Below are 16,843 nucleotides of genomic sequence, written 5' to 3' on the forward strand. Positions count from 1 at the left end.
CACGTTGACGCAGGGTGAGCTTGGGGTGAGCCGCAGCGCGCTTCAACGCGTGAGATGCGCATCTCGGCAAGTTGCGGCAGCGATCCAACAGGTCCATCGGCGCCTGAAAGAGGCCTCTCGCTTGCAAGCCCACAGCAAGCCCTCTTCCTGCGCACGACCGCTCAACTTGCTGCCAGTCCCCCACAGCTATCTTCTGTTGCACATCATAGCCAAATCCATTACGACGGCTCACGAATCGCAGCGCGTCGTCTGACGAGGTCAGTGTGACAGTACTTCGTCCAAGCGGAACCCATTAACTCGTACTCTCAGCGCTGAATGTCTCCTCAAGATGACGACTCGCCCCGCAGTTCCCGTCCTCGCGCGAGCACGAGCTCCTTTCCACAGTTGCCCTGGCGTCGACCCAGATCAGGCTCTGTCACAGCACCGACGCAGCCTGCCCCGCCGACCCCTGCTCTTACCCTAGAGGCGCTCATTGAAGCTCTTACACCGCCAGCCGTGCCCTCGCTCTCCCATGCACGGAACCTATGCAACGTGCTCACTACCCAAACACCAAGTCCTCGCTACGCCGTCCTAAGCCCGATCGTGGCTTCACTCTCCTCCTCTGATTCGCCTCCGTCCCTGCAAGCCGCCGGATACGAGATACTGGGCACGTATTGGAAGCATTCCGGCTCTTCCATCCTCACTACTGCTGATAGGCTCTCGTGCTTATCCTTGTTCTTCAACTCGGCTGTTCCATGGTCGACTGAACTCTGGGAACCGCGCTTCAACGCTCTGGTCGCGATCATCCAGTCAGGTGCCGAGACGGTCGAGATGGAGAGTGACCTCCTCAAGGTACTGCGGTCGTGGATAGAGGGGGCATTTGAGGGGCTCACGCGCAGAGAGCCGCCCTCTGCGGATGAATGGGAGGAACGGGAACGCAGCGTAAAGCTCCTGACCGATTTTCTGACAACCCTGGTAGGCAAGGCCGAGTTTGTGTCCAGGCTCTCAGAAGAGGACACGTCCGAGGTGCTCAATCTATGGGGGAGGCTGATAGATCGTGCGCTCTCTGTCTCTTCCGAGTCTTTTCCCTTGCCGTCGATGCCAGCTTCTCCGGTGAATGACGTACATGCGTCGAAGACGACTTCGCCGAGCAGGTTGCACTTGGCCCACCGGCGGCATCAATCGTCGATTTCCATCTCTCAGATGAGGGAGCGGAGGCATCCAGCCGACATGATCGTTGAAGCGTACGTCACGTACTTGGCGACGCGGCTCACTGCCCTTGCCCCACACTACCTCAAAAGTATTCTACCTCTTCTCTTCCGCTGTCTAGCGTATTATTCCACTCCCCTGCCGCGCATAGCGCTGTCGTCGAACCCGCTCCATCACCATCCCCTCGAGAAGCTTGTCACACAGACGCTCAAAGATCTCGTTTCCGGCCCGTACTCCTCCTCCTGCACGATCCTCGTCAAACGTTACCTCTTCCCGCCCCTGCAGGCCTGCGTGAGCGGCGACGCACAGAGGTCCGTCGGTGCGCTGCGCACGTTGCGCCTCTCCATTCGCGATACGCTCTCCGGACGGCTCGTGCGCGCGTTCATCACACGAGCGAACGCCACGGAGTACACGCCGGCGGGGGTGCTGACGCGCATCGACCTCGAGCAGGACTCTCTGGCGCGCGCGTACGCACAGGACGAGCTCGCCTCGTGGGATTTGCTGAAGTTCCGTGGCGTGCTCTGCCGTGCGATCAAGGCGTGGGTGGAGGCGCCGGAGGAGGGCGAGGGCGAGCAGGGTGCGCCGACGGCAGCGCGGGAGCAGGTGCTCACGGAGGCAGCGAACATCGTGAAGGACGTCGTGCAGGCGCTCGATGCGCGGGACGAAGACGATGAAGTGGACGACGATGAGGTGGATGCGGTTGGAGACATTCTTCGCGCTCTCGTCGTGTATGTGCAGCATTTAACGTAGGTCATCTCTGTCATTCTTCTCCTGCCCGCGTGTCTGATGTGACGATCCGCTTGAAGGGACCATGATGGCATGCCCGTAGTACTCTCGCTTTCGCGCGTGGACGATACGACACCCCTCCTTGCGGCGATCTCGACCCTCCTCGGACAGGATCTAAACACGACTGCGATCTATCCCGTTCTCCCGGGCATCCTGCTCTCCGTCGCAGGCCACATTCCGGATGCGGATACCGCAATTCTGCTGAAGACGATGTCGGAGCGTCAGAGCCTGTCGCCGATGTCCCCTGGGTGGCTCGCACATTGGAGCAGCGTCCTCGCGATCCCGGGTCTATTCAGGTCATCGCGCGTGTCAACACGAGAGCACGCAATGTCAATATTAGACGCGGTGTGGGAGTTCGTGAAGGACATCCCGGACTACCGTCGGCCGCTTGCGAAGCTTGTGTTCGAGTTCTGGCAGCAGCAGACAGAAGGACGGACGGAAGACGTTGCGATGAGCGTCGTGTTCCGCGTCCTCGGTGACGAGGTCATATGCCGGAGTGCGGAGAGCAACGCGGATACGAGCGGGGAGTCAGAGGATTCCCAGGTCGCCGATCAAATTCTGTACTTCTTAACGAGACTCGCGGGAGAGAGGGAGGATGAGGAGGATGACGCGGCATCCATCAGAACGACGGATGCGCCTATGTCGATGTCCCCGCAGGCGTCGCATATGGCGTCGACCGCGTCCTCGCCGACTCTGGTAAGGTCGCAGACGGAGCTTCCTGTGAGGGAGAGAGACGGAGGACTACCGTCTTTATCGGCGATGTCGTCGTTCCTCACCAACACATTCAATACCGGTCATTCCTCTCGTTCGCAGTCACAACCTCGGCCGTCGTTAGACAGTGCACCCTCGACGGAGTCGCCGCCCGCTTTACCAGCAGAGGCGCCGTCGATGCTCAAGTCTGTGGGTGCTGTAGCGGCACTAGCGTCTGTCTTCAGTCAGCTCGCGTTCACACCACTCGTACACATCGAAGAAAATATGCTCCTCGCCAGACGTGTTTTCGAAACCTTGATCGAGCTCCTTGGGACAGCGGAGTGCATCCGAGCGAGGCTGACGATCCTGCAGTTCATCATGCGCTTCCGCGTGGATCGGGACCATAAGCTATACTACGCAAGCCGGGAGAGTTACGACAAGGATGGGAATATCGCCTCGCTCGCTGCGCTTATCAATCGTAATCCTAACCATCCCGCGACCGCCGAACAAGTGACTCCTACCCAGGAGGTCCGCACGGCGCGTCCTCGAGTTCCGCAGGAACGCGACGGGAGGAGGCCGTCCCGGGGTAGAGGCGGACAGCCGGCGAAGATGGAGTCGCGAAGCCGTTCAAGAACGAATCCGCGGCTTGTGTCCGCGCCTGCGTCTCTCCGCCAGTTCAAGGCGAGAGATCCTTTGTGGTTGCTTCCTGAAACCCCACCGTTCACCATCGACCTCGTCGATACTCCGAGCGAGGTGATCATGTCATATGACCCTTCTGGACCGAAGGATGGCGTCGTTCTTCCGTGGTCGAAGTACCTGCGGAGGCTGGTCGAGATGGTTGAAGGCGAGAAGGAGTGGGAGGTCCTGTCATATGTGCTCTGCCACCTCCCGACACAGCTTGCCAACAAGCATCTGTTCTGCGGGCCGAAGTCGAAAATCGTGCTGGGCGAGATGGTTCATGCCATCTGTACGGGCATCCTGAACAACAATCTAGCCGGGCATATCGAGCGTTGGCCGGACAACCTCATTCCGAGAGATGCACATGGTCTGGCGTATCATACGTTGACCGTGTTGATCAGCTACAAGCGCTGCTTCCCGGACTTACATGTTCGGCACCTGGTAGTGGAGGCCTTTCTGCAGGGGCTCAGCGGGCAGTCGTCTACGATCAAGTGCTGTCTGCATGCATTGTCACTGTCTGCGTTCGAGTTACAGCCCTCGATGACGAGGTATTTGTCCACGATCCTCAAGAAGTTGTCGGATATCATGTCGAATCCGGCTATGGCAGTTCACATCATCGATTTTCTGGCTATCGTCGGGTCCGTTCCTACCCTACACTCGAACTTCACGGAAGACGACTACAAGATGGTCTTCGGCGTGGCGCTGCAATATCTGCAACACTACAATCACTCCAACGACATGCCTATATCCGGGGCTCTGGCGCAGCATGTTCGAATCATGTCATACTACATCGTCTACCTCTGGTTCCTCGCGGTGGACCTCCACGACCGCCCTCGGCATATCAAGTACATATCGAGGCAACTGTTGCTGGCAAACGAGGGCAGAGAGGAGATTGATGAACCTACGGAAGTGTGCTTTGACTGGCTTGCGCGCTACACATACGCCAGTGCCGATCCTCGTCCCGCCGAGTCGATGCTCAACGACATCGTCATGAATCCCAGCGTGCAGCAGCAACACCACGAGCCTGCTGTTAGCGAGAAGTCCTGGATCGGTGGTACTGCCGTCATCACAGTGCGCACCTTGGCTAGGCGTGGTTGGATGGAGGTGATCACCCGCCGCTCATCTGGTCTCACGAAGTTCCTCTGCAGAGCGGAGAACGTCCCGATGGTACCCGTTGGGGACGTTGACCCCGACATGGCTTCCGTTGCGGCGACATTGACGCTAGACCGAGGATTCCATAGCAGAGGTGTAGAGGAGTGGCACGAGAATCGTCATCGCAGGGTGAAGAGTCTGTCATGTGAGTTGAGATTCTCTGTATTAAGGACTTCGCTCATATGGGCCCAGCATGAGCTTCAGAGCAACATGGGCGGTCCCACAGAGGATGAAGCTTTAAAACCAGACCCTATCACCGGTTACATTTGGAGCGGGTCTGCTCCGTCGCAAAGGCGGAAGAATGTCGCCATCGATCCAGCCTATTTTGCCCTGCAGCTCTCCTCTTATCCTGACAACGTCTCCTCTGCCAAGCTGCGTCCAGTGACCGATTCCAATCGACTGCAGAGCTTCTTTCGCAGTCTCGACCGTATGCCGGTGATCGACACGCACAAAGTCGGCATCATGTACGTGGCGCCGGGCCAGCGAGAAGAAAGCGAGATCCTCCGTAATAGTCACGGATCGCCTGCCTACAGCCGCTTTTTGGAGGGTCTCGCACGGCTGATCAATCTTCGCGGACAGAAAGATGTCTACGCTGGAGGGCTCGATCCAGACGATGACGGCGAGTATGCGTATGCATGGTGGGATGACACTGGCCAGATCCTATTTCACACGGCGACGCTTATGCCTGCTTCGGACGCGAACTGTCTGAACAAAAAAGCGCACATCGGAAATGACTTCGTTCGGATCGTCTGGAACGATTCGGGCATGCCTTACAGATTTGATACCCTGGCCACGCAGTTTCAATTCGTCAACATTGTCATCGAGCCTCATTCTCGCGGTGCCATTGCCGCGTTCTCAAACAACCTGCACGAGAACGAGTACTTCAAGGTCATCGTGCAGCGCGCAGAAGGGATGACGGAGTTCACCCCCATCGGTGACTTCAAGCTGATTTCGGCCGAAAAACTTCCGCTTCTCGTTAGGCAGTTGAGCCTGCTCACCGACTGGTTTGTATCCGTGTATCAACATACGAAGAACGACACAGAACGGACGGAAATGGTCACGAACTGGCGTTCGCGTTTGCAGGCCATCAAGAGGTTCCGCGCGCAGATGCTGTCTCAGCAACCGTTCACCGACGATGTCGCAAAAGAGCAAGGCCCCAAGGCACAGCTGTACCGCGACTTCACGACGATATATTAGGAATGTATTAGTAGGGTTTCAACTGTGTTCTTGGTTTGACATCGCTGTCTCCTCTCTTCCTCTGGCATCTCTGTAGCAAGCATAGTAGATCATGACCCTCCCATCCATCATCTCGTATTCCCGGACTCACAGAAAGCAAAGAATGGAGTGTAGTAAACAACGAATACATTTGATACCGCCAGACTGCAAATCACGTTAGATCGATGATATCGTGGGGATCCACGAGTACTTGTGTCGAGAATTTATGTCTCGCTCTCGCCGATGTGGATTTTGCCGATACATTGGACGTTGTTGACACCTTGGTCCTCGCCAGGAACAACGGGGCGATCTTGGGCTGACGAGGGCCCTCTGGCTCTGAGTCGCTCGATATAGATATCACTGACACATCGAATAAGTGGTCTCGCTGCGGCGATGAAGACGAAGTCTTCGTGGCCACCCTACTGGGAGGCTGGCGGATTGGCGACGGGGAAATAGGTCTGTCTGAGAACTCTTCACCCTCACTGGATGACATGACGGATACAGGGGATGTCGGCCTGGTCTTGCCCTGCCTACGGGGTGATGTTTGTTTCTGCGATTTACGCGGAGATTTCTGCAACGGTCCATCGCGGTTGGCTTTGTCAATATGTCTCTCGACCGGCGACTGGCTGCGGCTAGACAATCGCTTCGCGTACGGACGAAGAATGCCCACGCTGTCGGCCCTGATCAATCCGGTGGAGGTTGGCCTGTCGTCGCGTACTTCATCTTTGTCGAAGGACATGGGAAAGGGGGCGGGAACAAATGTCTGTCTTTCGCTTGATGAGTCTGACAGGCTCAGGCCCGTGGATGATGGGCGAGAGGTGTTTGTAAGAGAAGGCAGCCTTGACGAGGAAGCAGCCGATCGAGCAAGGTCGGATTCAGTATCAGTGTCGAATGCAGGGGCCGGGCCGGACGGCTTCGACACGATCCGTTTGGAAGTCGTGGGCTCCTCAGCGAACAGTGCAGAAACCTTGGCGGTACTTGACTTCGTCTTGCTCGGTTTGCCGCTCGTATGTGTAGGTTTACCAACGACGAAGAACTCCTTGACGGTGCTGGCTTGTTTAGGAATTGTAGCGACGACGGCTAGCTTCTGCTTGGCTGTACTGGCCTTCGGCCTTGCTTTCTTCGGAGTCGGTGAGACGGAACCATCTGAACTTTCTTCCTCCTCTTCCAGGACAAGTACAGGAACCTTCTTCCCTGCCTTAGCTTTCGTTCCGACAGCGTTAGTCCCTTTGGCCTTGGAGCCACGCGCAGCGGCAGAGACTTTCCCTGCCTTCTTGGCCGCACGCATCTCCTGGATCCCTTCGAACTCATCCACAAGGTCAGGCTGCGCGACGCGCACCATACACGCAGGCAACCAGATCCTCAAGTGACTCTGAGGATCGGGTGGCGGCTTCGGTACACGCTTCTTCCCTTTCCCATCGCCATCCGAGTCGTCGTCTTCTGGCAAGTCTGAATCATCGTCCAGCCCCGTTGCCAATGCCGTACGGAGACCCCTCACCCCGGACTCAGACAGCCGGATGAGATGTGCGGGGGCGACCTCGAGACGATACTCGAGGACACCATCTGTAGATGCGTGTTGTCGTGACGAGTGAATCTTGACGATGAGCTTGTCTTCGTCATCTTCATCTTCGCTGTCGGAGTCGTCACCTCCTGCGCGTTTGGGCGAGTTCAGCTGCAGCGAGGAGAAATGCTCGTAATGACCGACGACGGCGTCCCGGGAACGCGACGCTCCCTATCCTTCCCCTTCTTCGTAGGGGTCGTGGGTTACAGACTGCCGTACGCGCTGCCCGAGACGCTGCACGCTTGTCTCCAACAACGCAACACGTCTCAGGATTCGCAACACAGCAGCAGGCCAGAGCACCGTCCTGAAGCGCTTGATGATGATCTCCTTCACCCCCACTCGAAGTACATCTCGCACAGCCGGCATTTTTCCAAGGTCAGGCTCCTTCTCCCAATCAATCTTGTATTCTTCGACACGCGGCCCTTGGCAGCTGCCTCCGACTCGGACGTGACGGGGTTCGTGTACGATAGGAGGACGTCGATGTCGGGGAAGTCTTCAGGGATCTTCTTCGACAACGCAGCGTACTTCTTGCCAAGAATTCCGCGCGCGTTCGAGCGTAGCTCAGCGCGCACCTCCTCCGCCAGCCGCGCAGGAAGGCAGGGAGCTCCGAGCGCGGAGAGTGCGCGCTGCGGTTAGGAGGCTGTCGCCGAACCCGCAGCGCGCTAGCCCGTGCGCAATCGTGCCACCGCACCCGGCAAGACCGGAATGGTAGTCGCCTCCACGGAGGACACCGATGAGAATTAGCCCGCCGTGTGTCAGTTGGATGGAGGGGTGCGTGAGGATGGCGTGTGAGGTGTAGGTTGCAACATGATTGCCGTCTTCACGACCTGCGCTGTTCTTAAGGGAGTGTGCGCGGTTACCGGATAGAGTTATGCTGGCACTGTTAAGTAGAATGCATCAGTATCTAGAGTGAAGAATGATGGTGAGTGAGAAGGAGCGTCGTATTTAAGACGAGTAGGGCCTCGTTGAGTGTTGTCAGGAAACCGCGCTGAATGTCCACGAACATCGATGATGACCGCATATCTGCGTTAGGGGCCCAACTAAATGAATGGGCAGGGCTCTGGTAATGACGAATGTTCCACCCAGGCCGGGCGGTCTCAGCCCATGAAATGAGCGCAGTAGACATATCACGACGCGTATCCACGAACAGAAGGAAAATCACTTACTTCCGGACAACCATTTTCCCTCCGAATAGAAACGTGTCCACGTCGTCGGTGTAAACTGCATCAATGACGCCCAAGCGATTCAGGTAAGCCAACTCCGCTTCTGCCTCTCCAGGAGCCTGACATTCGTCAAAACGTGTCAGTGATGCACTATGACGCTGATAGATGCCAGAGGGACACAACCCACCATGCGCCACTCGAATCCGAATGCATTGATGATTTCTTGCATGCCTTGTATCATCCAGTGGTTCTTGCCGCTAATTCTCTTCCGCGCTTGATTTCAGGCCTCTTGGGACCATCAAACACAAAGAGGGGTAGGAAGGGAGAGCTCATGAGCTTTGTGCATTTGAAGAACAACGTGCGGAGTTCGGGATTCTCCCCTTCTCGACCGTACGCTGCGTGGAAGAACCAGATACTTGCGTCTATGCCGACGCGGAAGCCGCGCACTCCGTCGGGGTTTGCCTCGAAGCCATCGACGACAGATAGATGGGTTAGAGAGCGCGTCTCTCCTGCCGGACGGAGGATCTGTTCGAATGTCAGAATACCTGCGATTCAGGGGCTCCACGAAGGACCACGTACATCCCACAAGCCAGCGACACCCATTTAAGATAGTTGGGTAGTGTGTGAGACAAGTCCGCTTGAGGTTCTAAGTGGGAGGATCAATGTGAGTAGAAACGACCGGTCGGTGCCACCTCGACGATCCGTCTTCAAGGTGGCGCATCTCAGATTCTCGCTGTTGTGAACCGCGTCGCGTGACGTGACACAAACTCCCGTGCGTGTGACAGACGCGTCCCCTATTACACGACCTCCTCGCGATCGCCTGTCAACTCAGATAACTCGTGTCCCTCAGGTCTTCCCTAGTAGGCACACCCCACACAAGTACGACTCTGCTCAGTGGAAGGATGACGGTATACCTGTCAATATCCAATCATCAATGCTACTACTTAACATCACTGGCAGACACGAGCTGCTCCATACATGCAACTTGAACACACACGCGACACGAATCGAGAATTCTGGGCCTTCCGCTCTCTCAGTCTTCGATTCGCATGCCTCGTCTCTTAGCTGCTTTCCAGTGTTGTTTGTGCGAAATAAACGCCACAGCCATCCCGTATTACATGGTCATACACGTTCTTCAAGTTCGAATTCCTCCGAGGTGCGCGATCAATGATAACGTACTCCATTTACAACTAATTTGGCATCTAGATGCCGCGCAGCCAAAGTTGGAGCCAGTCTGTCCTTCATCCACCGCACTGTGTAGCGTATGAAGTTATCCGCCGGAGGCACGAGGTCGAACCTGCAGTCAAAAGTGATCGACAATCCTGGACATCGTCGAGAGAGAGAAACGAGTGCATGGTTCAATGCTTCCCAATCCACTGGATCTCCCGCATCCTCTTCATGCATATCACGGAACACCTGAGCTATGTACTTGAAGTCTCTCAAGTCGCTGCCCGTAAAGGAAGACAGGAAGTCCGTGAGCGGTCGTGCGGGAGCAGGTCACGGTAGTATGAGCGCATGTGGAGGGAGCGCAGAAACCTGTACTTTGAGAGGTCGAGCAGCGGGAGGACTGTACAGCAACCCAGGGAAAAGCCTACATGTCAGCACCATCGACGTGCGGATTACATTGACTCGGCCACTCGCCTCTTACATCTGACAGAGAAAAGGCAAGATGCTCCAACATGGCGCACTCCCTCCCACCGAGGAGCTCCGCCAGACGCGACGTCGCCCCCCAGGTGTGGAAAAGGTCGATGTCGAGTTTGTGGAGGTCTAATTCGACCGAGGGACGAGACAGCCAGTCCAGCGCGGGCGACGCAGCCCACGTGCTCGTATCCAACCTCAGCTCACGAAGGCGGACGCACGGTGCTCCTCCGCTATCACGCGCGATGATGCGATCCGGAGGATGCACGGATCGCGAAGCCTCAAGAGTGGGCATGAACGCGATGTCGAGAGCGTTCAGTTCTGGGAACGACTTGAAGAATTGTACGACTGCTTCGCCGGACGCGATGAGGGAAGACGCAGAGCTGGAGATGCGCAGCGAGGTCAATCGCGGGAAGAGCATTGAAGGCGACGATGCGGAAGCCGATTCCGACTCGGTAGCTGGTGCATTCGCCGTCCTAGACCTGTCCGGGATCTCCGATGCTGAGTCGACGAGTCCAGCGGACTCCATCAAGAAGATCAGTCCGTTCCAGTCGAAGTCGTACATCCGCAGACACTCGAGGTTCGGCAGGTGACGTGAGATCTCTACAAGGAGAGCGCATCGCAGTAGCAAATCGCGATGCTTCCCCGTCAATCCCATACGAGGGAGCTCCAAGTCGAGGACGTATTCACCGATTCTCGTCCCTGCCTCCCAGGATGATTCTAGAGCCGCCAGGAAACGCAGGCCTTGTCTTCTCCGTAAGAGCTGTACTTTGCGGAACAGGTGGCGACGTGCGCGCGGAGACCACGAACGGCAGATCAGGGAGCAGATCCTGAGACAACCTCTGTTGTCGTGAAGACAGTCGATGACAGCTTCGCACAACTCGAGCGGCAGTTGAGTTGGTGCTGATGGCATTCCTGCATGGTCTTAACACTCAGTCGACTAGTTTCGTGGCACAGCAGGTATGACGACCTCTTACCAGTGCTTGGACAGCGTTGTATATCGTCGATGGGTGCGTTCGCTGAGAGAGTTCGGTGGGCGATCGGCGGGCGAGTTCCATGTCGAGCGCTTCGCCTATCAAGTTCTTATCAGCCGCTGATTAGTCACGCACTTCTTGCGACGGAACTCTGTTCATATCGAGGACTCTTGAGTACTGAGCAATATTAATTATTCTCAACAGGCGGGCATACGGTGAACATGTCTCTTGATTTGGCTTTATTTATCACTGCAAAACATGTATCGCGCCCTACAAGAAGAACAGTGCTTGCGGCGCACCGCATCAGCATGCTACTAGTGTACGGTCAATGGCAAGTAGCTCTGGATAACTCATCGCTCAATGAGTGCATTCTCGCGGCAAAGTGTACAGTCTCTTTCGCATGATGCATTTCAAGAGTATTGGCAGCAAACAATACCCGTAGCCCCTTGAATCCCCTTCGAACGCGGCGTAAACAGTGGCACGCGTCGTCCCGGGCTAAGCCACGTGATCGCGTTGGCTTGGCCCAGTTAAGTCACAAGCGCCGGGATCGGGATTCGATTGTTCTCTCAATTACATACACTCGACGCGTTCATGCTCGTGTACGATTGTTCCAGCACCATGAATTACGCTCTATGACCACTCGGCGCTCATACACTAGTACTGGCACTTGTCTTGCAATCTGCGAAAACTAACCATTCATCTGAGCGACGTCCGTTTGGCATGGCAGACATTGACAAGGCTATTTCCGGCTTTCCATACGTCGAACAACTCTTGGTAGGCTCTCAAGTCTGATTCGGAGCGGATTATGTGTTTGCGTGAGTGGTGAAACAATCCATGTCCCTCGATTGTCCACTGGACGCGGACATTGTCCACCTAATCGGGATGGCAGGGCTTCCAGTATAAATAGGCCCCTGCAAGCCCCCCTCAGTGCTTAACGGTCCACCGACACACATCGCTTTGACACCTATGTATCTCACCGTACTATATACGCACCCCTTGCTACCACTCCTCCTAACCATCTGCACCGCAATCCGCTCGCCGATCGACATCCCGCAACTACGGGATTTCCCTGTCGCGGACCGTCCGTCTCGCGCTCTGGAGCGGTGAAGACGACTCGCCGATCCACATACCGGGAGTTTGAGCGCCTTGTGGACCGCGGGTAGCATACAAACCCCAGATCCTCCCGCCGGATGCGCGGAGCCCCGACTCTGGGACGTGATCGACTGTCAGTGACTCAAGCTCGTCCGCGACTAGCTAACTGACTTTTCCCCGGAAGATGTACCACCAGCATCCTTCGCGGTGAAATTGAACCTCGCTCCTCTGCAGGGTGGCTCGCTGGCGGGTCGTGTACCATCCCTTTGGGCCGCGCTCATTCTGGGGCAACAGGTCAGGCATCACCAAGCGAGCGACTCAAGAACCCCAATGACTACAAGAGAGTCATGTGCCGACTCTGCACTCACGGAAGGCAGCTGCGGACACCCAGGCATCATCAGGGTCTAACGACGAGGTGCGACGACTTGGGAGAGCAGCTTAGACGCGTCGGTGAGCGACACCTCGCGATTTCGCCGTCCGTCGCTGTACGAACTGATGCAGCTTACCCAGAGAAGGCCACCGCTACTGGTGGGCCGCCGCGCGAAGCGAAGAGTTCATGTACGAAGACAAACCGATGGTTTCCAAACGGACGACAAACCCTCCTTGCCACTCGCTGCCACGTTCGCACAACACTCGCGGTGTATCAGTAAATTCGAGCATACGGATGAAGAGAAACTACCGCGAGCGCTGTCCTTCGGGGACATGTGGTCGTCACCTCGGGGATATCCCACCACCGTCGACGGGGTGCAAGTGTCGCATACAGTGCTCCGAGTCGAAGAGACGGTCCGGCACCGCAGTGGAAATACAGCCGAGGTTGCCGAAGAAACAATCGACCCGAGACTTCTTCTCGGCGAAGTCAACCTTCAAAAGGAGGAAGAAGAACCGGGGGCTGGCGACCTCGAAGGTGTAGCATCCCAATTTGCTTCATCTGGTTTGTCCAGCGTCTCTTCTCCACCCCTCTTTCATAATAATGTCTGCTTCCTAGCTCTATCCGGCTGCCTCGCCAACATATCCCGTAGATGCGGAATACGACCTGGCAGACATCGCGTTGTGGCCACTCGCCGCGAGCTCACATCAAGACGATCGGACATGGCCGACACGCTCCACCGTCCCCCACCACTCTTCGTGACACTCCAGATCCAGATCCGACCGGAGCCGAAGAACGCACCAGTCGCCCCGCGGACGAACGCACGGGCTACTCCTCATCGACATCCTTCACGTTGCCGAGTTCACCCGTTCAATGACGCAGTCTGGGTCCGCGTACGTATATGCTCCCTTCCAACTCTGCAGCCGTGGTGCACCGAACCTGCAACAGCCATTGCTGCCCGCCACGGGCCGGCACGAGCGCGCGAGCAGAGTGGCGGGAGGGCCCTCCACCGAAGTCACAAAGGCGAAAGTCCATCACCTCCCGCGATATACGGAGAAAGTATACCGCAACACAACCCGCATCGGGGCGCGCAGACTGGGTGGCTCATTCGCCTACGGTCTGCGCGTCGTCGACATAGCGCATCGCAGCCGCGACGGGACAGGGCCGGCACCCTGACGTACCGGGGCCACAGCGACTACTCGACCGCGCACAGTAGCAGTGCGGATTCATAGCCGCTCGCAGGCTGAGGACAGGGAGCTCCCACAAGCGAACGAGACGTCGGACCAGGACCCGGAGCAACACCGTCGCTTTGAGCGGCACCACCGGGAATCGGATGAGTCTGACGGCCTGCTAACGGCGCTACGTCGCCGCCGGGCATTGCGTGGGTCGATGATCCGCCTCAGGGGCCGAGTGTATGGCCTTCTCGTGTGCGGTCGGGTCGCGCAGTCGCGCGGCGCGAGTCGTGTGCGAGATGGTGGTGCTCTCTATCTCAGGGACGGCCTGCGCACTCGACAAGCTGCCTAGCTGACCGACTTTCAGCTTCAGCCTCCACTGCACAGAGCATCTACAGCCTCGACGCGTATTCTGCACGTACATTACACGATTTCATAGACGTACCGCTAACTGTATGTATGAGCGAATGATCTTTCAGCACGCAACCGCCTAAACCGCCCTCGATCAGACCTCAACCACGCACTCCGCAACGCGCGAACCGACGCACCACCGGATATCCAAGCCACCCTAGGCAGCCCTTCCACACACCACGCTCCACGCTCTACGCTCCACGCTCTACGCTCTACGTTCTACGCGAAGCGCACCTACCTGCCGGCCCCGGGGCTGCCGGCCCTGCTCGCGCGCACGCTCCCGGGGCGGCTGTCGTCCCAGTCGGAGCCCTCCGCGGCGAGCTCCGCGTGGCCCATCTTGCGCAGCTTCTTGTCGAACCCGCGCGCGCGGTACCGCGACACGATCCGCTCGAGCAGCTCCGACGTCGACACGCCCGGCGTGCGCCGCGTCGGGATGAACTTGCCTGCGCGCGCGGGAGGGGTGCGGAGAATGCGGATGGAGCAGAGGTGCATTAGCATTGGGGCGCGGAGGATGCGTGGGGGAGGGACGCACCTTGGGACTTGCAGTACCCGTACACGTCGTCGATCCCCGCGCTCACGTACGGGTCCTCGTCGTGCGCGACGTAGTCGATCTGGTGCTGAGCACGCGGACGGGAGAGGGGTCAGCATGCGAAAACCGAGGCAGTATGTGCGTACCTAGAGGAGAAAGGACGTCAGCGAATCGGCATCAGAGGGTCGAGGAGAGACGAGAAGCCCGTCTGGGCGGCGGGCACCTCGCAGGCAGATGGCGAGGCCGCGACGCGTCGGAGTCGAGCGCTGTGCGCCGTCACGCTCTGCCTGATAGTTGGGGAGGAAGCCCGAACAGAATCCGCACGAACTCGGGCGTTCGTGAGGGAGTGTGGCTTAGCTTAGTTCGGACATGAGCCATTGTCGCGGAACAAGGCTCATGAATTGTCCGGGATAGCCCTTGGTGGTCGCCCGAAGGCCGGGTAATATCCGGACGTGGGCTCTCGTGCACGTTGGTGCAACAACTACGCCTCGAGAGGACGAAGTCCCGTACAAATGACGGGGCCGTCGCTGGGCCCTGAGACAATGATGCAAAATTTGGCACAAGCCAGAATTCATCCGGACTTGCGCCTGCCAATTTTGTCCGAGCATACAGGCCAAGAGCTAGAAGTTGCGAATCAGGCATCCCCGCATATAACAGGGTCCTGTGCTCTGGATGTGCAATGTTGGTTCGTGGGTTCGCGGCCGATCGGGAAATTTACGGAGGCGCTCGACCCAGATGGACGAAACGACGCGAGGAACGCAGGCAGAAAAAACAGAGTGCAGGACGCAGGAAGCGGAGAACGGGGGCAGAACACACAGCGGACGGCTGCTCACCTTTTGGAGAAACTCTTCCGTGATGACCCACGGCGCCTCGGGGACGACCTCGTCCACCCACCGACATGCCGTACTGCCTCGCACCTGCGTCGCCGACCATCCTTGGCATTGGTGTCAAAGTGCATAGACGCGACTCACCGCTCGGCGTGGTTCTGGACGGCCATGTTCTTGTGCTCCTCGCACTGCTCGTCCGAGTTGACGCCGACGAGGAGGTACACGCCGGGGACGGTGCCCTGGGGCGGGGCGTGGTCGAGCGGGCTCCTTACCACGCTCGCCTCGCCGCCCACGCTCGCCTGCGCGCCCGCGCCAGCCAGGCGCGCGACGGGTATCGGCGGGAAGCTGAGCTTGGCCTGGCGGAGCTGGAGGGCGTGGCCGAAGTGGAAGAGGTCGTACACGCCGTCGGCGTAGATGCGCGCGGGGCGGTCGGGCGGGGGCGCGTTGATGCGGTACGCGCGCGCGGGGTCCTCGCCGGCGACCGCGCGCGCGGCGAACGCCTGGATGTCGGCGGGGGAGAGCTTGGCGGGGTCGAAGGCGTCCCTCGCGACCGCGGCGGGCGCGGGCTCGGCGGGCACGCTGAGCGGGAGGGGGAGCGGCGAGGCGGGCGGCGGGAGCGAGACAGGGGCGGGGGCGGGGGACGCGAGGGCGGGGGCGGTGCTGGTGCTGGCGGAGGAGTCGTAGCCGAAGCCGTAGTCGGAGGCGGGGCCGCCGCGGGGCCCGGGGGTGGTGGTGCTGCTCTCGATGTCGCCGTCGTACGTCGGCGAGTCGGTGCCGCTGTGGTCGTCGTCCGCGGCGAGGACGGCGGCGCGCGCGCGGGGCGGGCCCTTTGCGCGGGGTGCGACGGGGGACGCGGCGGGGGTGCGCGGGGGGCGGGGACGCCGACGGCAGAGGCGGCGTCGTCGGTGGTGGGGTCGTTGTCCTCCTCGGAGGCGTCGTAGGCGGCGGGCGAGTCGAGCGGGCGGTGGTGGGGTGCTGCTGCATGGTGTGGCGTGTGCCGAAGGAACGCTTGGAGTGGAGGGTGCGGCGCTGGGGAAGCTGGGCTGCGCTCGCTGTGTCTGCCATCGCGCGCAGAACAGAGGGCGATACAAAAAGACAGAGCGTCTCCATCGCCCCGCCAGGGAGCGCCCACGTGCGTCGCCCCATTTGGCAGCTCGCCTGCCTCTTCCGGCCACCCCCCGCCTCACCGCCCGCCGTCTGTCTGATCCCTCTTCTGCCCGCCCCCCGCCGCCGTCGCCCCCCGCCGGCCCCGCTCCCGGCGCTGCTGCCCGCCCCCCGCCAACCGGTTGCAGGGTCCTTCGCGGGCGATCTGCGCCATCGATAGGAGATCGTCCCCGCCGCGGCCTCTCGACTCGCCCAATCGCTGTGCGATCGTGCGCTGCCCTGACGACCCCTCGCGA

The 16,843-nt window shown here is 58.8% G+C and overlaps 5 protein-coding genes across 5 annotated transcripts; 1 reads left to right on the forward strand and 4 right to left on the reverse strand.

The window, feature by feature from the left end:
• Nucleotides 1–315: 315 nt before the first annotated feature.
• B0H18DRAFT_884997 (uncharacterized protein) lies at nt 316–5,691 on the forward strand (the record flags this gene model as incomplete). Its single annotated transcript, XM_048041056.1, has 2 exons — nt 316–1,934; nt 1,995–5,691. 2 exons carry the CDS (start codon nt 316–318, stop codon nt 5,689–5,691), a joined length of 5,316 nt encoding a protein of 1,771 aa, XP_047887591.1.
• A 190-nt stretch (nt 5,692–5,881) lies between these two features.
• On the reverse strand, nt 5,882–9,036 carry B0H18DRAFT_1087347 (uncharacterized protein; the record flags this gene model as incomplete). Its single annotated transcript, XM_048032157.1, has 12 exons — nt 5,882–6,053; nt 6,075–6,171; nt 6,193–6,943; nt 6,971–7,399; nt 7,511–7,597; nt 7,628–7,669; nt 7,723–7,874; nt 7,957–8,150; nt 8,437–8,552; nt 8,621–8,706; nt 8,730–8,958; nt 9,013–9,036. The coding sequence occupies 12 exons, from the start codon at nt 9,034–9,036 to the stop codon at nt 5,882–5,884; spliced, it is 2,379 nt and encodes a 792-aa protein (XP_047887592.1).
• Nucleotides 9,037–9,513: 477 nt separating this feature from the next.
• Nucleotides 9,514–11,091, reverse strand: B0H18DRAFT_1038775 (uncharacterized protein). The gene is made up of 4 exons (XM_048030467.1): nt 11,049–11,091; nt 10,075–10,986; nt 9,935–10,000; nt 9,514–9,869 (listed from the first exon to the last, which is right to left on the reverse strand). The coding sequence occupies exons 2-4, from the start codon at nt 10,982–10,984 to the stop codon at nt 9,598–9,600; spliced, it is 1,248 nt and encodes a 415-aa protein (XP_047887593.1). The 5' UTR covers nt 10,985–10,986; nt 11,049–11,091; the 3' UTR covers nt 9,514–9,597.
• A 2,912-nt stretch (nt 11,092–14,003) lies between these two features.
• On the reverse strand, nt 14,004–16,080 carry B0H18DRAFT_1038780 (uncharacterized protein). The gene is made up of 6 exons (XM_048030468.1): nt 15,588–16,080; nt 15,450–15,522; nt 14,620–14,704; nt 14,292–14,530; nt 14,225–14,250; nt 14,004–14,166 (listed from the first exon to the last, which is right to left on the reverse strand). Exons 1-4 carry the CDS (start codon nt 15,611–15,613, stop codon nt 14,322–14,324), a joined length of 393 nt encoding a protein of 130 aa, XP_047887594.1. The 5' UTR covers nt 15,614–16,080; the 3' UTR covers nt 14,004–14,166; nt 14,225–14,250; nt 14,292–14,321.
• On the reverse strand, nt 15,584–16,761 carry B0H18DRAFT_1087348 (uncharacterized protein; the record flags this gene model as incomplete). Its single annotated transcript, XM_048032158.1, has 2 exons — nt 15,584–16,220; nt 16,631–16,761. The coding sequence occupies 2 exons, from the start codon at nt 16,759–16,761 to the stop codon at nt 15,584–15,586; spliced, it is 768 nt and encodes a 255-aa protein (XP_047887595.1).
• Nucleotides 16,762–16,843: the final 82 nt, after the last annotated feature.

Source organism: Fomitopsis serialis (assembly GCF_022376445.1).
Source record: "Fomitopsis serialis strain Sig1Antser10 chromosome Unknown B0H18scaffold_121, whole genome shotgun sequence".
NCBI lineage: Eukaryota > Fungi > Basidiomycota > Agaricomycetes > Polyporales > Fomitopsidaceae > Fomitopsis > Fomitopsis serialis.

Excerpts from the sequence above, each read along its gene's own strand:
- B0H18DRAFT_1038775 (XM_048030467.1), bottom strand. The coding sequence starts at position 10,984 with ATGCCATCAGCACCAACTCAACTGCCGCTCGAGTTGTGCGAAGCTGTC. Across the intron at positions 10,001-10,074 it reads TTCTCTGTCAGATGTAAGAG|TCCTCCCGCTGCTCGACCTC; the intron begins GCGAGTGGCCGA and ends GTTGCTGTACAG. Across the intron at positions 9,870-9,934 it reads CCACATGCGCTCATACTACC|ACTTCAAGTACATAGCTCAG; the intron begins GTGACCTGCTCC and ends GCGACTTGAGAG.
- B0H18DRAFT_1038780 (XM_048030468.1), bottom strand. The coding sequence starts at position 15,613 with ATGGCCGTCCAGAACCACGCCGAGCG. Across the intron at positions 14,705-15,449 it reads CGGAAGAGTTTCTCCAAAAG|CACCAGATCGACTACGTCGC; the intron begins GTGAGCAGCCGT and ends CCGCGTGCTCAG. Across the intron at positions 14,531-14,619 it reads CGGGTACTGCAAGTCCCAAG|GCAAGTTCATCCCGACGCGG; the intron begins GTGCGTCCCTCC and ends CCGCGCGCGCAG.